The sequence below is a fragment of the Zalophus californianus genome, chromosome 12 (assembly GCF_009762305.2).
Source record: "Zalophus californianus isolate mZalCal1 chromosome 12, mZalCal1.pri.v2, whole genome shotgun sequence".
In the NCBI taxonomy this organism is placed as follows: domain Eukaryota; kingdom Metazoa; phylum Chordata; class Mammalia; order Carnivora; family Otariidae; genus Zalophus; species Zalophus californianus.
In genome coordinates, this window is record NC_045606.1 from 65,239,895 (window position 1) to 65,262,982 (window position 23,088).

General features: G+C 47.1%; 1 protein-coding gene across 4 annotated transcripts in view; it reads left to right on the top strand.

The window, feature by feature from the left end:
- The first annotated feature begins 211 nt into the window (after positions 1-211).
- Positions 212-23,088, top strand: part of EEPD1 (endonuclease/exonuclease/phosphatase family domain containing 1) — a 139,772-nt gene continuing 116,895 nt past the window's right edge. For all 4 annotated transcript variants that reach the window (XM_027573441.2, XM_027573440.2, XM_027573442.2 and 1 more), the window contains exons 1-2: positions 212-645; positions 1,116-2,181. In XM_027573441.2, the coding sequence (XP_027429242.2) occupies positions 1,304-2,181 (878 nt within the window). In that variant the 5' untranslated portion in view covers positions 212-645; positions 1,116-1,303. The remainder of the gene's footprint in view (positions 646-1,115; positions 2,182-23,088) is intronic.

The window sequence follows — 23,088 nt, forward strand, 5'->3', positions numbered from 1 at the left end:
CTCCCCGGCTCCGCACTCCACCCTCTCGCGTTCTGGCCCCGCCCCCGCACTCCAGGGCCCCGCCCCCGCACTCCAGGGCCCCGCCCCAGCGCTCTCGCGTTCCGCTCTCCCGGGCTCTGGTCTGGCGCTCAGGCCCCGCCCCCCACGTTCCCTCTGGAGTCCCGGGGGGGAGTTGCAGCGCGGGGGGAGGCGTGGCCGTGGTGCCGGCGGAGGCGGGGGCGGTGCGGCCAGGACTTTGGCTTTGACACGAACGGCGAGCTGGAGCTGTGGCTCTGGTGCTGGGCACCGACGCGGTCCTGGCGGATCCCGCGTCCGAGCCGGGCGCAGGACTTTTCGCCTAGATCAACGCAACTGCGGCGACGCCGCAAGTCCTGGTGCAGCCTCAAGACTTGGTGCAGCCACGGCGGCCGGATTTCGCCGCCGCTGCCGCCTCCGCGCAGCCCTGCAGCTCTTGCCGGCTCCGGGAGAGCGACTCTGAGAGTTTCTCCCGCAGAAAGAGCCGGGACGCGCGGCCCGAGGCAGCCCAGCCACTGACCCACACACGCGCGGGCACCAGGATTGGAGGCAGGGGGCCCGCGCAGTCCTGGGTTGGGCTCAGACTTCCGAGCCGCAGGTGGAAGGACGCCCCGGGAGAGCAGCGGAGAGGTGGGGTGCGGGGACCCGCGGCAGGTCTGGTGGGGGTCGATAAAACCGCTTCTCGGTACCTGCACTAGTAAGGACGGGATTCCCAAGTTGCAGGTGGTGCTGAGTGTCAGGAGGAGGGGTGGGCGTGGGAGATGCTCTCTCCCTCTGCCCGGGCCTAGATGGGGGCGACCTAAGGGGGGATGGCCTTATGGCTGCGAGAGGTGAGAGAGGCAGGGACCAGAGATGTGGAGTGATGAGGATAGGTCTCTTTGCAAGAGAAGCAGCTCATAGCCTTTTTGGACCCCAATGTGACAAAAACCAGATCTCTCCAGAGGAAAATCCATATGGGCCAGCCTCGTGCGTGTTCAGGAGTTCACGGACAGCCATCAGCCTGGGACTCCTGGTTAAAACTCCTGCTCTAGTTAGGGAGTGCTAATGCAAACTGATTAACTGATTCAATCGATTTGTGTGTTTATTAATTTGTTTTCCAGGTGGCCAAGTGAAAGGTACTTTTGGACACCCTGGGCATGGAGATTTAGTGTTTGTGTTTGGTAACCGTTTCATTCCCTGCATCCTGAACCTTCCCTCCTTCTGTGCCAGTAAGGTTGTTGGGCTTCCTCCCTAGCCAGAGAGTTCTTCTGCGGGGTGAGGCCTTCCCAGGCCACTGACCCTGGCCGGCATGGGGAGCACGCTGGGCTGCCATCGCTCCATACCGCGGGACCCCTCGGACCTGTCCCATAACCGCAAGTTCAGCGCTGCCTGCAACTTCAGCAACATCCTGGTCAATCAGGAGCGGCTCAACATCAACACGGCCACGGAGGAGGAGCTGATGACCCTGCCTGGCGTGACCCGTGCGGTGGCTCGCAGCATCGTGGAGTACCGCGAGTACATCGGTGGCTTCAAAAAGGTGGAGGACCTGGCGCTGGTCAGCGGCGTGGGTGCCACCAAACTGGAGCAGGTCAAGTTTGAGATCTGCGTGAGCAGCAAGGGCAGCTCTGCGCAGCACTCTCCCAGCTCCCTGCGGCGGGACCTGTTGGTGGAGCAGCAGCCTCACCACCTTGCCACGGCCGTGCCCCTAACCCCGCGTGTCAACATCAACACGGCCACCCCGGCTCAGCTGATGAGCATTCGCGGCCTCACGGAGAAGATGGCTGTCAGCATCGTGGACTACCGCCGCGAGCATGGGCCCTTCCGCAGCGTGGAGGACCTGGTGAGGATGGGCGGTATCAATGCTGCCTTCCTCGACAGGATCCGGCATCAGGTGTTTGCAGAGAGGTCCAGGCCCCCGTCTACCCACACCAATGGAGGCCTGACCTTCACCGCTAAGCCTCACCCCAGCCCTACCTCGCTAAGTTTGCAGAGTGAGGACCTGGACCTGCCACCAGGGGGGCCCACCCAGATCATCTCCACCCGCCCTTCCGTGGAGGCCTTCGGAGGCACAAGGGATGGGCGGCCAGTGCTGAGGCTGGCCACCTGGAACCTGCAGGGCTGCTCAGTGGAGAAGGCCAACAACCCTGGGGTGCGAGAAGTGGTGTGCATGACACTCTTGGAAAACAGGTGAGGGCGGAAACCCCCGGGGGCCTGGGGTGTGAAGGCACTTCTCGCATGGCCTCATCTGTGCATGCAAATGAGTGGACTTTTTTGGGGGGGTAGGGAGTAGGCAAGATTATCCAATCAGTGTTCTTGAGGCCCCAGCTGATGCTGTCACCTGTGGCTGAGCTCTCCTGCTCTAGAATGTTTTGAATACAGCCATTTGGGCTTGTGGCCCATATCTTGAACGTGGTATATCTGAGGTCAGTTCATAATTTTGGGGTAAGTGGAGATTATGTAGGTGTTATTGCTTTGGAGAATGTTGTTTGACTCAGAAGACTTCGTGGGGTTTACACCAGATCAGGCGCTCAGAGGCCTGGGAACTACTGCATGGTTTTGCATATGAGAAAGAGCTAGTTGGATTTTTTTTTTTAATGAGAGGGAAAGTGACATTTGTCTCACCAAATATGCCCATTTGTGTGCACAAAATCATCTGAAAGGCCAGGTATTTGCAAACACTATACGCTGTGTATATTCACCAAAATGCTGTGAATGAATCACTCCTCATTCTTTTTCCTTATTTAGCCTGAAGTTGGTGTTCAGGCCCACAACTGCAGCCCCAAATGTATGTAACCTCTCTTGTCCCATAGCCAGGAAAGGTCAGGCTGACATGTGGTGAATATTGGCCAGATTTTCCCATTTGAACTCCATGGGAAGAGACTTGTAGGAAGGACTCCTATCCCAGAGTGTTTACATTATTCACAACACTGCTCTCTGTAGGAACTTCCGTTAACTACCCCCCCCCATAAAACAAAACAATATGATTGTAGCAGTAACTCCTGCTGTTAGTGAAATAGTGTAGTGTATCATGTAATCAGCTTTGGGAAGGAAAGAAATATTTTTAGTCGTCTCCTCTCCGTCAGAAATCCTCTGAACCTGGTCTTGAGGGATTGTGCCCTGCCACTCGCCAGACGTGTAGTATGTTTGTGGCCACCAGCTACTTTTCCTTTGCACCAGCTTGTCAGTGAGCCTGGTGGGGTAACAGTTCAGTGACATGAAGTGAGTCCTCAGCGGGCAGTCGCAGTGCATTGTGGCAGAGCATCAGGATAAATGAGTGAGGAGGAAACCAGGTCACACCATTTCCCTGGCACTGTCCCCGTGGCACACTCTCATCCCAGGACCGAGGGATCATGCAGCAGGGCAGAGAACTGGACCAGGAGAGCTCCTGAGCACTCCTCCTGCACAGCTGTGTCCTCCGTTTTGCACTGTAGCTCACTCCTTTTGCAAAATCACCTTGTACACAGGTGAGAACTAGACTCAGTGCTGGGTGGTATTTATCAGGAATGGCTTGGTAATTGTTCTCCTCATCCATTAGCAGCATAGGTGTGTGTATGGGAAAGGCAGGGGGATGGGAGAGGGAGGGATGGCTGTTTAATTCCTATCCTGAGTTTTCTTAAGGCTCCATTTGGGGGGTCAAGGGGGATGAATCAGGATCTGAAGTTGCCCCCAGGGAGAATGACAGACCAGGCAGCTCTTGCCCATTTACTGTGACAGTGGTTTTTCAAGTGTGGTGTCTGGACCAGCATCAGCATCAGCTACTGACTCAGAAACCCTGGGTTTCTGTGTTTTCACACACCCTCTGGGTGATTGCAATACACACTGAAGTTTGAGTCCCGTTGTACTATCTGTTGGGCAATCAGCTGTCCCTGTGGTTTGCTCTGTAAGGAGGTCCTCCTGTACTGGCTTTTCCGACAAGGTCTGTGAATCCACGCAGATCTTCACAGGTACTATGTTTTCTTTGATTGTTCTGATCATCCCTGTAGTTGTTCAACTTCACGATGCTCTTTCTGGACAGAGTTTGAGGGACTTATTCCACTTCTAGAACAGACGAATGTGATGAGTAGGAAATAGGAGAGAGAGCAGGGGCCGGTTGGCCTCAGAGCGGGCTCTACTCTGCAGTGTAGACTTGGGTCAGCCAAGGGCACACTGAGGAGAGCACTAGCAACTCTCATCCAGCCTGGAGTTAGGATTTGTCCTGGTGTTTCTTCTTTGGATTTCCTGGAGGGATGGTGATTTGTTGAAGACATTTAACTGCTGTCCTCCGGCAAGGGTGCTAGAAGAACTTACCTGGACCTGGTAGGATGGGGAAGGAGACACCTGTAAGTAACCAGGAAGGTGACCTATATCCCCATCACGTTTCTCACACTTGGCCACCTATGTTGTCCTGTGGCTTAGTGGTTTCTTTTGCCTGTTCACAATGTGTTCAGAGTGTTCTGGGCACTCCTAGCATCTTATTAGTGTCCGGTCAACATACGGTAATAGGCTTAGGGCTTGATCCCCTGTAGAGCTAGAGTAGACCCATGTCTGTGTGACTGTCCCAGGACACCCAGACATGGCTGCCTGTTCCTGAGTGGGTCACATGTCCTCAGAACAGCAGTGCACATTCCCCAGGAGCTGTGTGTTCATCCTGATTCACAAAAATCTCTCATGTTGCAATTGATCCCTTTATTAGTAAGAGGAAATGCATGTAGTTTGAGCAAGAATGGATGCTGGTAATTTTCTAGGTGGTTCTTATTTTCCTACATATGTATACATAATACAGGTCTTCTTGGTATTTTCTGATAATTCCATATTCATTTGGTTTCCCCATTAACTCAGGAAGTAGGTAATGCTTGTTTTTTGTTAATGATTATCCATCTCTGGGAGAGGAGACTAAAACCAAAGAAGTGAAGTGACTTGTGTCCGTCCCATAGCTCATTAGTGACTCAGCTGGGACGAGGACCCAGACTTTCTCACTTTAGTCCAGTGCTCTTTGCAGGCACGCTGTGTTTTGTAAGGACACTACCTTTACCCTACCTCTTGTTGAGGTATCCCACCCTCTGCCCAGTCAAGGGCACTTGCCAATTTGTGTGCTAGTAGAAATCCATTATAAAGGCATTAAAAAAACAAACAAAAAAAAAAACAAAAAACCTTGGCTCCACCTTTTCTGTATAAAATCGGTGAAATTCCTTAACCTTTCCAAGTCTCAGTTTTTCCATCTGTTAAATGTAACTAATGAAAGAAAAAAAAAAAACCCTTGAAAAAATGAAAGAAAAGGGAAAAGGAGAAATAACTTCTTTTGTAAAGGGAATAGCTAGCTGGCTCTTCATTTTCCTTTCTGTGGGTTTGCTTTAGTAGGTACATGTTCTTCGACTAAAGGGTGCTGGGGTGGGACCCTCAGGGTAGAGCCCTTTCTTGTCCTGGGAGGTTGCTGCTGGGTGGACGAGCATGTATGAGCTATGAGAAACCAAGTTTTGCATGAAGACTGAGGTAGGACAGCAGAAAATTAGCTAATCATACAATTACCAGGTGCCTTCAAGGACATCACCCTGTGGCACAGAGCTGACAGTTTTCATCGGATTCCTTTGCCAAATCTCAATCTTAGGCCATGTTTCTCCTTGTTCAGTGTTTATGAGGCAAAACAGAAAGAGGAATGCTTCTGCTAAACATCCTTGCAAAATTTGGTAACAGCCCACATGTGGAATGAAGATTAATTTTTAATTTTTGCTTTTTGCTGAGTAGCTGTTCTATTTTGAAAAGTCCCTTTGGTTTATGGAGGCATAAGCCCTGGAGGAGCTGACTTTGACAATCTCCAAAAAAAATAAAGAGGTTTAATATCCCACTTGCACATTTCCCCATGGCCTCTATCAGAAGGGAACCTGTCAAAGTCTTCCACCTTGTGATGCTCTAAATCTGTTTTCTTGTTACATGTCTGTCTGCGGTATCAAAGCACAAGGTGAATTAGTACTGATTGTGAGGAATGGAATTTTGGTTGATCAGACTTGATCAGTAGGATCCATGTGGACACAAGCCATCGTGTCATTTGATTCATTCATTGAAAACTATGTATGGAGTAGCTGCTGGGTACATGCATATGCTAAATGCAGGAGTCAGCTTGGCCTGTTATTTAACTTGAGTTAAGTAAATATGAATCAGCTTGGGTGGCTCAGTCTCAGAATAGTCTGAGAAACCCAGATTTTTTTTGGGGGGGGAGGGAAGTCACTGAGTGTGACTGATTTTGAGTTGCATTTTTTCCCCTTCCGAATAATGGGCTTATCCTGGGCGATTGAAAGGTGGGTAGATGCGGCCAGACATAACATCTGAGGCAGAATCGCCAGAATCTTCTTAAAGCAGAAATTCCGAAAACTGTTTTGACTGTGGAAACTGAGGCTCAGAGTGATGAAATAGCATCTGTGTGGCCTTCAGAAATGTGGATTGGGGTCAGGATTTGAAGCTAGGCTTTGTCTGATTTTAGGGTGGGAAGTGGAAGTGTCTCTTCCCAAACACCGTATCTAGGTATTGACCCTTGGCCCCCCTGCTGTTTCCTCCCTGTCTTGGGCCTTAGGGTGGACAGGCACCAGGGCTTCACCTAGACTCCTAGGGCTCAGTCAGGCTCCCTTCCTGTTTTTGTTCCTCTGAAGGACAGGGCTGATGGCCAGAGGTGGAGCCATCCAGAGGGCGTCAGGGCCTCTCTACCCGACCCCTCAAATGTGAGTCTGTGACCTTGGCTCAACTTCAAGGTAGAGTTCCAGTTTTGTGAGCCAAGGAGTTCTGGGTGGTTTCCAGAGGGAAAGGTGGTCAGTAATAAGACTGCTGTTGGTTAGTAAGAGGAGATAGTATGACTGAAGGGAAGTCCTGGTGTGTGCACGAGGCAGGCTTTATTTTACCACAGGGAGAGATGTTAGTTTGTCGTACAAGATGGGCCCATTTGGGGTCTGATTTGGGAGGTTTGATGGTATTGCTTCTCCCAGGGATATTCATTCCTCTATTACTTATTCCTTCAACAGATACTTTTTGAGCTCTCACTAGGTACCGGGTTCTGCGTCAGACTCCCAATAACAAGACAGTCTCCACTCTCATGTTAGGTGGGGAGATGGACAAATCAATACCTAGTAGATAATTACAGATAGTGGTGAACGCTGAGGAGGATGGAGGCTAGTTGAAGAGAAGCCTGCTGAGGTGGATGGGGGTCAAGGAAGGCCTCAGCTAAAGCTGATGGATGAGAAGGATCCAGGCATAGAAAAAGCTGGGGGAAAGAGTACTCACTAGAGGAACCAGCAAGTGCAAAGGCCCTGAGAGTGCTTGTTCTAGACAGAAAGCCAGAGTTCTGGGAGTGGTGGAGACAAGGGGAGGGGGAGGCAGGGCCAGATGGGTGGGGCATCTAGGGCTCTTATTTTAGCAGGAGGAGGCCACAGAGGATTAGAAGCAAAGGTTGGTGACTTACCTGTTACCAGGCTGTTCTAGCTGCTGGAGTTGGGGGAGGCACATGGAGCAGGTCCTGGAAGTTGGGTAGAGGGTACAGTTTGAGAAAGTTGAGTCACAGAGTCAAGACTACAGAGGATAATGATGGTGAGAAGGGGGAGTGGGTGGTGATGAGAACATCCTTTAGCTGCAAAGACTGCAAAGCCATGCCCGTGTTCTGGATGTTGGGGGGATTAACCATGTGGATTCCTAGAAGGCAGGCTCAGGGGTGGTTAAGGAACACTGGGCTAGCCCGCATGCCTCTGCATTGTGTTGACATGATGCAACTTGCCCGCCTCACCCCTCCCCTCTATTCTTGCCTCTTCTTGTGGACAGGTCCACAGTGCTCCTTCTGGACAGGGAGGGTCTCTGTCCGTAGTGGATGGAGGAAGAGGCCTTGTGGTCTGTCCTCTGTGCAAACCAGGTGTCTGATGGGGCCACTTTCTTTTTAGTTTCAATTATGTATGTAACAAGGGTATATTTGGGGGGTTTGGGGTACGTATTTCTATTAAAAGATATTTAAGTGAATTTAATTCAACTTTGATTGAGCACCCCCTCCTTGCCCCCTCCACCCCCCCCCCCCCAGTGAAGGGACACAGGGAGAGCCCACCCTGTGGTCAAGGAGCTCACAGTCTGACAAGGGGACACATCCACTGGTACTTACCAGCATGCAACAGGCTCTGAGGGAGGAGGTGAAGCTTAAGCACAGGGATCTGGTACCTGTGTGCTGGGCTCCGGAGGTGTATGAAGTCCTCATATGGGGGAAGGATGTGGGGCTAGGACCAAGTCAGGTGGTTGGGAGGGAGCTAATGTGGAAAGGAGGGTGGGGTCTGAGCGGTAAGCTCATGGTGGCCATCAGGGTGAAAGTCAGCAGCCCCCCTGCAGTTCCTGACACTCAGGAGTCCAGGCTGGCTTGCCACTCAGGCTTATAATCTGAAATATTCAGGCACAGCAGGTTGCCACAAACAGAGCCTCACAGTAGGGAGTCATATTGAGGTAGATGGTATTTGTAGTGTGTTATTTTTATCTCAAAATTATCCTACTTTACACAAGATTTTATCTCAGAATTCCTTAATAGCGATTTCTGCCAATAACAAAATGATGCATTTCGCTAGAATTTGATGTGCTCGTCGTAGACACCCTGGTCTGGGTGTAGTGATGTGCAGTTGAATGAAAACTGCACACCAGTGATGGCTGGCATCGAAACATCCAGCAGATGCCACAGAAAGGGCCCGCCCCACCTCCAGATGTGTGGTCCTCAACAAATATTTAGGGACCCGGAAGCTTCCTGACCCAGCGGCTTGTGCCTGTATGCAGGCATGGTCTGGACCGCAGCTCTTACTGCAGTATTTCGATCGACAGCTGCCAGACAGCTGGAGAGGAACCCTGGGGAGCTGTGCTCGGAGTAGATGTTTCATTGTAAAGAAAGGTCTTGAATTCTCCTACCAAACTGCTGGGTAAAGAAACCCTGGGTTTTCTTCCCCGAGCACAGCGCCCTACCTCTGTTGCTTTAACATTTGTTTCCAGCAGTCCTGTTTCCTGTGAATTCTGTTTTGGCTCAGCCATTACCTGATTAAGCTGTTGCTCTGGGCCTTCAGTTGTTTTATCTAGAGGCCACCGTAAGCTCCTGAAATGCAGTGCCACGGCCAAGAGAACATTGTTCATGTTGCCGCATTTAAGGCTGCGTGCACCTGGAGTGTTTTTTTTTTTTTTAATTTTATTTTATTTTTTAAATTAAATTAAATTTTATTTAAATTTATTTTATTATTTAATTTAGTTTTATGTTAGTCACCATACAGTACATCATTAGTTTTGGATGTAGTGTTCCATGATTCCTTGTTTGCCTATAACCCCCAGTGCTCCATGCAGTACGTGCCCTCCTTAATACCCATCACCAGGCTAACCCATCCCCCACCCCCTCCCCTCTAGAACCCTCAGCTTGTTTCTTAGAGTCCATTGGAGCGCAGTTTTATCATGTTCCAAGGATCCAAATCCTGTTTGCTCCCCCAGAAGTTGGTAGGTAACATCCGTACTTTGTCTTTCTTAGCACCATGTCTTTTAAAGCAGGAGGTCTCGGATGGATTTTTTTTTTTTTAAATATTGCTCCAATATCCTGTTAGAAAAAAAAAAAACTTCTTCAGAATATATTTTTGATAAGCAAATTCAGTCTGACTTAACATTTTTTGCAGTCTTTGTTTTCTTAAATGGTGAAAAAGTAAACATTTTGGTGGCCTCAAAGTACCAATGATCAGCATTAGGCCATGGCTCATCTTGCTCGGTGGGCAGTCTCTGCTGGTCAGACTACTATGTTGCTTTACCGGTCAGGTCTTCACGAAGTGGTTCCCAGTTGTTTATAAGTTGAGGACTCATTTAAAACAAACAAACAAACAAACCCAGTAAAATACTGCACATCCCTCCCACCACCCAGAGGTGGTTGTACTTTCAGTGTCCTCATGGAGGTAGTAGTTATACTAAGCACAGAAACAATGATAATTAACACAGATCATTCCTGGGGCTGAGGTCCAGAGCCTAGTCGCTTCACAAGTGGGTATCACCAGTAACCCTCTCGTACAGATGCAGAGAGATGGCTCAGAGAAGCTGAATAATTTTCCCCAAGGTCACACAGCTTTTAAGTGGCTGAGTTTGGACTAAGACCCAAGCAATTAGTCCCCAAAGTTTGATGATAAAAACTACTCTGCGCTCACTGATGCTTTTGCATGTACTTGTATTTATGCATCGCCCCAGCCTGCACATCTGCATACTAGACTAGAGTTCCCTAACCAACCTGGTTTGAGTTCCCTAGGTCATGATCTTTTGTAAGTATGTTGATCTATGATGTTATCTGCATGTGTAGCTTGTTTTTATTTCTTCAGAGTGGAGCAAGGATATTCGCAAAGCAATCTGAGTGCAGGATACTGTAATTTTATGACTTTTCAGTCTTTTACAATTGTCCTGCCCACACCTATTATGACAATGGTTGCTTTAAACAACTTGCTTTTATAGAAGCTTCCCAAGCATTTGTCTTAGTTTTCTTAGAAACCACTTCTCTTTCTGCCCACTATTTCATCTGTTGATGTCACATTTTAGGAGACCACAGTCACATGTACAACTGACATAAACAAACCTGGGGACAGATACAGCTGAGCCTGGGTGAGCACATGATGCACGGTTGATGTGGCCAGGAGTATTGGGTGTGCCGCGGGCAACCATCCCTCAGCATGTTTTCCAAAGGGACTGAGGATAGTCTGCTGGGTCCCCCGAGTAGAGGTTGGTTAGGAGAACATCTATGATGTTTTGAAAACTGCTGGTACCGGGGCCCCTGGGCCCACAAGATATTATTTCTGTAGCCTAAAGACAATTTTTGCCGTATATGTATATTGCAGACCTCTGGCAGTAACTCTAGGTTGGTACTGATCTACTATTATTTTTCTCTAGAAGATTGACTCAAACGTTGTAACTAGTTATAAGGTCGGGGGCTCATTGTCCTAAAACCCCCACCCCCCCAAAAAAAATCTCTTGCAACTTTTAGAAATAAAAGAGGTGAAGAGGTAATGAGCTTTTTTTTTTTTTTTTTTTGACTTAAGACCTATACTAGTCAGCATTTTCTCAGTGACATAGATGGGCTGCTTATGACATTTCATGAATAACTGTAAGCTGGGAGGGATTTAAGCAAGTGCACTGGACTAGATAAAGTACCTTTATAAAGTACCTCCCCAAATGTGTAACTCTGCACTTTCTCTTTTAACTGGTCTGAATTTAATTTAATTTTCAGGTTTGATTTTTGTTAAATACATGTCCATACATGTGAAACTGCACAAGAGACTGTTGTATTGCTCTACACAGGTGCTGAACTCGGTTAAATGCCAGGCAAGACTTCAATTATGTTACTGTTAATGCTTCCAACATTTCTAATAAAAATGCAAGTAGTTCTTAAATATTGCTAGAGTTTCAACTTAGAAATAGAAGTTGCTTCTGTCTTTTAAACTTTGGGGTAAATTTAATTGAAGAGCTTCTGAGATTATAAGATGGTGGTTTAAAATGTTAGCATTTGCAACCATTTATCAAATCTATGAATATCAGGCATTCCTTGTCACTGATCTACCAAAGCAAGGTATAGAAATAAACTCGATGATGGGAACTCCCCTCTACTTGCTAGATGGGGACGACAGGCTGATTAATAAAACCAAAACATCTTGGGGAAAAAACAAATAAATAGGATGGAGAGTGAAAGATGACTGCAAGATCACCCATAAACCCTGATTTCAAATGCAGTGCTTTCCTTCATCAAACAGCTGCGGTATTTTTATTGATGGATTGTATTGGTAAAGGTTATGTTTTTAAATGTATACATTTCTTCTAAATCACAAAAGTCTCTTCCAATCCTGAGGCTTTCTCGAGAGAGGGGAAATTATCACTGTTTCTGCCAAATGCCCTTCAATTCTGAGAGGGAAAAGCGCTTGTTCCTATGGGTGAGATGTGTATTCATTCGCTACGGCTGTCCTAACAAAGTACCACAGGCTGGGTGGTCTGAACAACAGAAATTTATTTTCTCACACTTCTGGAGGCTGCAGGTCCAGCATCAAGGTGCTGACAGGGTTTTTGTTTGTTAGTTTTTGTTTTTCTGAGACCTTCCTCCTTGGCTTGTGGATGACCTGTCTTCTCTTTGTGTCTCAAATGGTCATCCCTCTGTACCTCTGTGTGCCCAAATTTCTTCCTCCTCCTCCTCCTCCTCCTCCTTCTTCTTCTTCTTCTTCCTCCTCCTCCTCCTCCTCCTCCTCCTCTTCTTCTTCTTCTTCTTCTTCTTCTTCTTCTTCTCCTTCTATCTTCCTTCTTCCTTCTTCTTTCTTCTTCTTCCTCCCTTCTCCCCTTCTCCCCTTCTTCTTCTTCTTTTCTTCTTCTCCTTCTCCTTCTTCTGTGGGCTCCACACCCAGGAGCCTAACATGGGGCTCAAACTAATGACCATGAGATTAAGACCTGAGTTGAGATCAAGAGTTGGACGCTTAACCAACTGAGCCACCCAGGCGCCCCAACCAAATTTCCTCTTCTTATAAGGACACAAGTCATACTGGATTGGGGCCACTCTAATGGGATTCTTTTACCTTCATTACCTCTTTAGAGACACTGTCTCCAAATGCATTCACATATTGGGGGTTAGGACTTCAGCATATGGCTTTTGGGGACACGATTCAGCTCATAACCAAATGATGCAAGAAAAATCGCCCAGGGATTCCTTCTTGGCTCCTTGTGAGGAGTCTGCATCTCTGGGTTTTTCCTGGAGAGATGATGATTCAGGGTACTTGTTTAACAGTTTAAATGCTAGAGAACGCTGTATGAGAGTCCTGGAGTGACAGTCTGCTGGACAAGAGGGATGGCTTTCTTGCCAGCCACAGTCAGCATGGACCAGCTCTTAGGACTTGGATCCTCGAACGTCTCTCTTTGCAACTTGCCAATCCTTGGTTTTCTCCTGAAATGCAGCAGTGACCTGAAACCTTTTACCCACCCTGCCAAGATAGCAGCTCCACTTTGCCGAGTTCCTTGCTTACCCTTGGCTGCAAGTGATGGTGACACTCGAGTGTGTCTGCCCTTTCAAATTTGGTGCCCTTTAGAAGTGCTGGGAAAAGGTGAGATTAAGAGGGACCACCATGAAGTCCACTCAAGTTCAGTTGTCCTTCGCTTGTATTGTGAGGCACTGTAGCTGTGGGCTCCCCTGTTGGCATAGGTTCCCCTCTGGAGAGGAACCTGTGTGATGCCATCTACACTCCGAGACTATAGTACCACCTACTTTCAGCGCCATAACACTCAGGGATTTGTGGGAAGAAGAAACCACCGCTGATGTTTATTGACTCTTTATTTTACCCCAAGTGTGGTGGCTAAACCTTTTATCTACACACCATCCCAGTGAGGTAGGTAAAGTATCCCACCTTGCTCATAAGGAAACTTACCTTAAAGAATTTGAGTAAACTCACTCAAGATCACATGGTTGGTGCGCGTGGAACAAAACTTCAAAACCAGGAAGAATTACTCGGAGCCCAAAACCTTTTATACTCAAAGGCAGAGAATCCATCAGCTTGGAGATTTCCTAGGCTTTTTATCTCTGGAAAGCATGAAGAGACAAGTTTAATTGGGGGGGTACTTGTGGAGTGGGTCCCAGTTGATACTGAAGAAATCATCCCATTTATCATCTGGTGAAGTCAGGAATGTGGGGCTTTTGGGGTGCTGAATTTTTAAAAAATTGCAATATAATTTACATACCATAAAATTCACCCTCCTAAAATGTACAATTTGGTGGGTTTTGGTAGATCCACAAAGTTGTGCAACCTCATCACTGTAACTAGAACATTTTCATCACCCCAAAAGGAAACTATGAACACATTAGCAATCACTCCCCACCTCCCTCTGCACCAGCATGTGGCAACCACCAAGCTACTTTCTGTCTCTGTGGATCTGGGTATTCTGGACACTTCATATAAATGGGATTATATAATATGTGGTCTTTTATGTCTGGCTTCTTTTACTTAGCATGTTTCAAGGTTCATCCATGTGGTATGTATATTTCTTTTTTTTTTAATGGCTGAATACTATTCCATGATATGGATATACCACATTTTCTTTATTCAGTTGTCAGCTGATGGACAATCGGGTGGTGTCGCCTTTGTGGCCACTATGAGTAATGCTGCTATGAATGTTCATGTGCAAGTTTTTGTGTGGACGTATGTTTTTTTTTTTAAAGATTTTATTTATTTATTTGACAGAGAGACATATGTTTTAATTTCCCTTGGGTATATACGTAGGAGTTGAGTTGGAGTTGCTGAGTCACATGGTAACTCTAGGTTTAACATTTTGAGGAACTGCTACACTGTTTTCCAGAATGGCTGTACCATTTTATATTCCCCCCAGGAATATATGAGGTCTCCTGTTTCTCCACGTCCTCCCTAACACTTGTTTTCCCTTTTTTTCCCTTTTTCTTTTTCTCTTTTTGACTATAGCCATACTGGTGGGTGTGAAGTGGTATCTCATTAGGGGTTTGAGTTGCATTTCCCTAATGATTAATGATGATGTTGAGCATCTTCTCATGTGTTTACTGCCTTTTATAGATCTTTTTTGGAGAAATGTCTGTGCAGATCTGGGTGGGCTGTTTTCACACCTGTTTCCAAGCTGATAAAATACAGGATATTTTTATGCTGACTCCCTTTTTACTCCATATTCCCCGTCTTCCTTGCCCCTTAATCATGGGGTCATTATACTGGAGCCTAAACTAGAATAATCACTTTGTAATAGGAAAAAAGGCCCACCATCCTACAGGAACAACCCTCCGCCCCAGCCCCATCTGGGGAGGAACTTTGAGAATTCCATTTTGCGCTTCATTATTTTGGCTGGAGCAGTCTGTCAACACTGTACTTTCAACACTGTCCTTGAGAAGTACTTGGTGTCCTCTGATTTTTATATTTTAAAGTATGTGTTTTGGATGGAACTTTAGCACTTTTTATCTAAAGCCAAATGTAACATACCCTATGCCAGGATTTGCAATGAGCGGTGAGCTTTGGATAGTTCATGACAATGTCTGCAAATCACAGGACCCTGGGCCAGGAAAGAACCTTGAAGGTGCACTTTCCATAAGACTCTGCCTAAGTCATCACAGACAAATGAAATTTTGTATATATTCTTTTGAACCCAGCTGTGGAGATTTGAGTCCTTCCTATACTTTTCAGTGTATGGCACCCTGTGTCACCCGTCAGTGCTAGGCCCCACTTCTGTTTGGTTTTATTTTAAAAATGTATTTTCGTCTGCATCCCCGTCCCTCTTCATCCCCTTCCATAGATCCCCAAGGCAAAGTGTTAAATAAACATCCTTAGACATATCTTTGAAAAATGGAGTGCCTTTAACCTGCAAACACCTCATGTTTTTATGGTTGCCAGCTAGCTCTTCGCTCCTGATGGCTGCTTCGTCACGGCCGTGTGCAAGGACAGGTACCACGTACGCTCACCCATCCCCCAGCGGTGACACACCAAGCTGCCTTGGGCTCCCTGTTACTAGTGAGACCAGCGTGTCCTTCGCATCCTTTTCAGCCGTTTGGGTTTCCTCTTTGGGGAACAACTTTTGCTCATTTTGTAAACTTTAAAATAGAATTTAAATATTTTTTTATTATTATTTTTAGTTGTTTGGAAGTGTTTGTGCACATTCTAGATGCCGATCCCCAGAGACTGCAAAAAGCTCTTCTCCCAGCCCATCACCCTCTGTTCACTTTGTCTTTGGTGCCCTTCATGCAACAGAAATTCTTCATCTTGACAAGGTCGAGTCTGCCAATTTCCCTTCTGGAGGCTGTTTCACAAATCCATCTCACCCCGAGTTCATACCTACATTCTCCTCTTCAGTTCTACATTTATAGTTTCGACCTGTCTGGAGAATACCTTTGTGTAGGGACGAGGTGGGGACCCACTTTCGTTCTTTTCGATTTTCCTAATACCACCTACACACAAGTTACCTTTTCATCCCTGATTTGGGACGCCACCCTTATATGTGTCCATCACTCTCATGGTCCATTTGTGTGCATCTGTTCCCACAGTGTTAATTCCTACAGTGTTAATACCGTGGCGTCTGGTTGGGGGAGGGTCCTTTGTTCTTCTACTTCAAGATTTCCCTAACTGTGTAAATTTTAGAGTGAATGCACCTCTCAAACATCCTGTTGGAATTTTGATTGGAATTACATTAACTTTACAGACGAAGTTTGAGAAAATTTGACATCATTCCAATGTTAACTTGCCCTTTCTTTGAATATCTGTATTTTTTCCTTTATTTAAGTCTTCTTTTGGAACATTTGAAAGATCTTCACGTATTTCTCCATAGAGGTCCTGTGCATTCTTTGTTAGGTCAAATCTTAGGTACTTTGATTCCTTATTTTTAAAATCCCCAGAGCATGAATTTCCACAGTTTTGTTCTGTTACTCATTTTAGTGTTTAACCATCCTTATTAGCACAGTGCTCATTCTCCACTTACTGTATATCATTGACTTCTAGTTTAGGCCCATTTTGCTGAATCTTTCCTGGTTGAAGTAAAAACCAGCCAGCCAGAACCTCTGTGAGGCTCTCTCTGGACACTTGAAGTCCTCCATCTAGTTTCCTTCCACCTTATAGTCTCGCTCTGAATAATGTAACCTCATTTTTGCCTTTCTTCGTGGTTCATATTTTTCAAGGATAAGTCAATTCTCTGATAAATCAATACGCTAGACCTCAGATCGTCCTTTTTTTTTTTAAGTTTCTTTATTTTTTTTTTACTAATCTCTACATTCAACATGGGGCTTGAACCCACAACCCCGAGATCCCGAGTCACATGTTCCCCTGACTGAGCCAGCCAGGTGCCCCAGATTGTCCTTCTTGTATGAGTAGATATACAAATATGAGTGAACTCAGTGGAAGAATCTAAAGACATGCCACTGACTTAAAAACCAAACCAAACCAACCCCCCCAAAAAAGTCGTGACCCTAAATTATAAATGTTTAAATTTAAAATTAATTTTATTTGTGCATAACAACCCTAGCTGTGAGTTGCATTTTATTGCAGCTCAAATTTGAAGTCGGAGACCTGGGAATTATCTTTAATAGTTCAAACATCATTTATAGAGTCTCATTTTTATAAATCTTACTTCTCACGTGTCCGTGGATTCCTGAGTCTGACCACAGACATATGTCTGTACATGCCTCCACCCACAGAGTGTCTGGGTATGTGTGAGTTATAAATATACCCATCATTTTAAATAGATCTTTATCTTTAGTGTTAATTGCTTCTTTCTTCTTCCACTGTAAGTGAGTAAGTCGAGTTGGGAGGACCTGTACGCAGTTGGCTGTGCACTTCCTTCTAACTAATGATTTGTAAGTCCTCCTCTGAAGTTGTTTCAGCCCAGCCCAATGGTACCTGGCATCTGATTTCACCTAAAAGCAGCCCAGGTGAAAATGGCCTGGGGGCTGTCAAAGTCAACATCAGGTGCCATGACCTGGGTCTCTTGTGTAGTTCAAAGCCAAACTGTGTCGTTTGTTTTTGGGGTCCAAGTCAGGGCCTTTAGTTAGTTTTGATGTGAAACATTTAAAACATACAGAAAAATGTAACTAATGCTTGGCCCTTTTCTCCCTCTTGTCAGTGCATCTTGCTCTCTTGAGGACTCAGAGCCCTTTTATCCCACTCTCATTCTTTTGGATCCCTCCCACCCCACCCCTTCTGTGCTTGGAATATTTCCTTCCTTACAAGACTCGGAGGGCAGCAGAGTCCACCAGCCATGGGGGAAGCTGGAAATGCAGAGGCTCACTTTCCCAGCATCCTTTGCAGTCAGGGCCTGCGCTCTGCAGGTGGTGGGGGGGTGTCCATCCTAATCTCTGAGTGGGGAGCCAGGGGCACAGACAGCTCGGGGACATGAAGAGCTCACTCCGGCCCTGGGGACAGTGTACACAGGATCATGTCCCGGGGACAGCAGAGAGTGTGGCTGCTGGTAGCTAGTGGTGTCCCTGGGTGGTTCTGTTGGCCACACAGGCTGCAACATCAAGAGTTTGGAGTTGTAGCAGTGGGGTTCTCACACCCGCCCCTCGTTCCTGATCGTCCAGCCTTAGCTTCTTCATATCCTTTTAATGAAGCACTTTTCTGCTTCAGTCCATCGGTGTTGGTTTCTGTTTCTTGCCATCAGGAATCTTGACTGATACACCCTGATCTAGAGGCCCTCACCATGCTTTTAAAACTCTTGTAGCCAACGGAACCTGTTCTTAAATAAAATCTCACGGGGAAGCCAATAGGAAAAGCCACTGAAAGGGCTTCTTTGGATGAGAGGCTTCCACTGTGCAAAGCACCGTTGAAATCCATAGCCCTAGATGTTTTTTGACCCTGGATCAGTCACTGCTTCGCTGCCCATGTTGCCTAAGCCCTGTTTTCTCCAGCCACGCAGCCCCTGGATGGGCAGAGAGTGGCGTTTGCTACTGGTTCCTCGGTGGTTTGTGTTTCCGGGCCCCCAGGACTCTGGCCTTCATCTCTGATGGCTTTCACCAGGTGAACAGTTACAGACCTGGCCCACATCCAGACCCTGCACCAGTGTGGATACCTGGAGCCAAAGACATTTGTCACATGTCTCTCTTAGAGACTTCTTCAACACACATCCATTTTTACGATAAAAAACTTCACCGTCAACTCATCAGTGAAATCCGCACATGTGAAAAAGGATGCGCTTTAGAGTGGTGTCTCTCAACCTTGGCAATTCTGACTTAAAAAAAGACCTTTCATTTTGAGGTTATTATAGATCCACATTCTGACATGTTGAGCCAGATAATTCTTGGTTGTGGGGGCTGGTGTTTAGTGACTTCCCTGGCATCTACCCACTAGATGCCAGGAGCATCCTCCTTCTCCAAATGTGACAACCAGAAATGTCTGCAGTCATTGCCAAATGACTGTCCCCTCGAGAGCCACTTGTAAAGAAGCTACAAAGAGCAGTATGACCACTGTGGGGACCAGGGCTCAGGCTGGCTGATTTTCCTTGGCTTCACTAGAAGTGCTGGACCGTGGGGCATGGGCTGGATGGGGAAGGAGGAGAGCCAGAGGAAGACCACTTGGTCTCGGTGAGGTTGAAGAAAGCGTGTGGGTGACCTCTTGCAGCTGGAGAGCTGGGGGTGGGGTAGAGGCTGGGGCAGGTATGGTTTCAGCCATGGAGCGGCTGCATGTAGAGTAGAAGACAGGGTTAGGGATGTAAGGCCCCGAAACCCCTCTGCGCCCCTGACCCTTGCTGGGACTACTGAGTGAAGAAGGTACTTGAGAGCCCAGACGTATCTACCTCCCTGATCATGAGGGTGAGCCTGGGATGCGGGAAGGGCAGGAATGCTAAGCAAAGGCCCCATGGAAGGATGTTCCATAAAGAGGATAAAGCAAACCTTCCCCTGGGAGGCTGATGCACCTGCTGGGCTGCGGATCGCTGCCGGAGCAGCCTGGAGAAAATCCCTCCCCTCATGTAGTCTGGTGCAGCACAGAACTTTGCAAGGAAAGAAGAGGTAGGCTTCATTATCTCCGGGCCTCATTTTACAATAGAAAAATTGGGTCTCATGGGAGCCTAGTGGATTTGGCAAGTTCTCTTATGCAATGACTATTTGAATAAAATTATTTCTGTCCTCTGATGGTGGGAGGTATCGCTATTACCGTTGCGAATGTGTAGGGAAAATATTAGCAGGGTTTGAGACACTCAAGCACGCTAGTGTTCGTACTTCTGTGGGGGAAATTATAATTTCCCCTTAGTAATGACCCCCCCGTTAAAATAAACACAAAATCCTTGTTGAAATAAAGTATTTTTTGTGTGTGCAGAGAAACATCTCAAAGAGATAATTGTATTTGACTTTAGATCATGCTAATTTGATATGTGCTTGACTGTATCATAAATATAATCCTAAATAAACTGTTAATGCCTAAAAGCAGGCTAAATCATTCTCAGTAAGGAAAAAGAGGTGGGAGGGAAATAGCATATGGTATAAAGTTGTACAACCTAAAAATAAAGCTGCCTGATTCTCCTCAAGTAGCTCTGAGGCCCTCTGAGTGTCTTCAGTGGAAAGAAAAATAATGAATCAAAAAATGATAAAGTATATTTTGATTTAAAATGTGAATGCTTAAATTTTTAGGGACAGGAAGTGGATCAGTGGTTGGGGCTGGGTTGACTGCAGATGGGCACCAGGAAACTTTTAGGGAGGATGGAAGCCTTCTAAAACTGGGTTGTGGTGATGATCACACTACTATAAATTTCCTAAAAATCACTGGATTGTACATTTGCAATGTACAATGGGTGGAGTTTACGGTATGTTACGGTATGTAAATGTTACTTCACTAAAGCTGCCCAAGCATTACCACTCTGTGCTGGAGGTAATATCTTATTTGACTTCTCAGCAGTTTTTCTGTGTCTGTATTTCATGGGCCCTTTTAACAAGTGTCTCACTTAAGGTAGGTCTTAAACTCTTTGTTCCTCATGCTCTTCCCCCGGAAAATAGGGGTGATAGGGCACCTCCCCAGCGGTTGGTGGGGCATGTAACTGCATTAGTAAGTATAAAGCCTTTACAGCAGCTCCTCTTCCTGATGTTCTTGTCACCACCGCCACCACCACCACCACCATCAGCAGCGTCAGTATTCAGGGCTGTTGTCATTTCCTTCTCTCTCCTGGCCCAGGCCTGCCTCTGAGCCTCCTGCACCTTCCTTTCCACATGCTGCAGTCAGGCTGCAACTTCTAAAAGGAAAACCTGATCTGTGTGAAAACAGTGCTGTAAGTGATTCACCATAGCTCTTTGGGTAGAGGCCAGACTCCCTGTACTAACAGGGACCCCCTTCCCCGCTGTGGCCCCTTCTTTGTCTCTGGCCTCACCCCAGGCTCTCCAGCCATCTCTCATCCCTCTGAGCTCCTGTCAGTTGAGAGTTCTTTCACTTCCCCATCTGGGCTCTTCTGGGAGGGTCTCTCCATCATTTCTCTTTCTGTAGATGCCAGCATCCCTGTGGCTCGTGGGGAAGGCAGCCTGGAGCCTGTGCCTGGCCCCTCCCAAGCCCTTCAGCACCTTTGTTCCCGTCATCCCTTACATACCCACCGAGAGCCCCACAAGGTAGGGCTTGCCCATCTCCTCCATGTTGGGCGCCGTGTCCAGCACAGGGCCTGGCCCTTGGTCACTGACCCTTGAAGAACAGCTGTGTCTCTCAAGTGCTGGCTTGCCTTACTGTTTGAGTTGCCCCAGCAAAATAACCTGCTCCAAGTGTGGGTTCTGTTCATTGTAGGAAGCCTCAGGTCTGGAACCCTCTCTCTCTTTGGGTCTTTGTTCAAGAGAAAGCTCCTTTTGGTTTTCCATAGGTTTGACTTAAACTGGAAAAGAGCTATGGCCTTGGCATTTTACAGGATGGTACTTTTCCAAGGCAAAGATCCTGTCTCCATCTGATCTCCTGGGATCTTAGAGCCCTAAATTAGAAATGTTTTCTTTGCATGGAATAAAAGTGCTTACCCATTAACCATTTGTTCATCTGCAAACCAACTCTTTCCTGTGGAGGTCCCCTTTATTTTTTCTACGCATGTATTTACAAAATATACTTAAATAAAACAAAGGTTCCACTTTAATCTGAGGGATTCAGTGGTTTAGCTTCTACCCTGGTGGTCATCTGGCCCACTGATGGGCTGGTAGGGGCTGGCAATTCCCTCAAGTTTTATTTATGTGAATTTCATCTCATCCTTTTAACATTTCTGTTTTAGCTGTATTTTATAACGTGCACACTATTACATTCATATTTCTATTTAATTCATCAGTAAGTAATACACACACACACACACACACACACACATATATATAATATACATCAAGAATACTGGTGGTGCTACAAGGATGGTTGAGGTAGTGATGCATTATTTTAAAATTAGAAACAGGATTACAATTACATAAAAACTTATCTAGATGCAGGGGTTTGCAGACTTTAAAAATCAGCAGAAGATTTTCCTGCAAGAAAATTGTAGGTAGAACTCCAGAATGTATACAGTCCACACCCGCACGTAAGCACGAGGGGCGGGGGCCTGGAGTCTTGCCCATGTAACTTCCCCTCACAGCAGTGCTCAGCCCGCTTTGTGCTTCACAACCACCTGAGGAGCTTGAAGGATGTTCCCACGCCCGCTTCCGCCCCACGATGCCCCTGTGCTGGCCCGGGTGGGGTCGGGCGTGGGAGTTTTCCTCAGGGCTCCCTCCAGGTGCTGAGAGCAGCGGGTTGAGAACTGCTCCTCCCAGCACAGTGAGCAATGGTTCCAAGACTCCCACCTAAGGCCCTCGAATACTGGAACCAGGGAGCAGTAGGAAAGGCTCTATGAAGACTCTTTAACACCAAGAAGAGATTCACAGATAAAGGAATTGGGTAATTGGCAGGGCATAAGATGCTTAGAGTAATTGTGCAACCACTGGAGGAAGTGACATGGGGTAACGCCCCACCCATGCAGCAGGTGCTAAGTCTCCTCTCTGATTCACCATTTGTCTGGTCAGTATCAGATGTCGTATTCCATCGTTGCCCTTTTCCCCTTGGGGCTGGCAGGGGAGGGCAGAGGTGATGCGACCACGGCTGTTTTCCTCCTTCTCTCCTTCTAGCCCTGCCCACTCTCATTTCCCATTCTGGGGATAGTGGAGAAGAAGTGTCCAGAAAGGCTGCAGATCTCACCCGATATCCCTTCCCAGAAACCAGGGTCATGGTGCCTCTCCCTGGCACTGCTTCTGGAATACTGGGGATTGTGTGACTGTACTCATAGCTGTAGGTTGTCCCAGATGATAGCAGGAGGCAGGAAATGACACACTCGGGACACAGGCAAGGTGGATTGCATGGGAGCCCTGGGACGTTGGGCATGTACCCACCCTAGCAGGGCTTCTTCCCTGTCCTGTGTCCGCTGGGACAGTGGGCATCGGTCGTAGGCCTGGTCTGCAAGCCCACACCCCCAGCCTGTCAGCATGCACCTGGCCTCACCCCTTCCTCATCTCCTGGCCTCCTGCCTCCTCTCACTTTGCCGGCTCCACAGTGTCCTGGACTGTTTAGGCCTGCTTCTCCCTCTTGTCACCCCACAGCTCCCTTGCCTTCAGCAGTGTTTCCTAGAGTCAGGTTGGATAATCTGCAGAATTACCTGGAGGGCTTTTTTGGTGTGGATTCC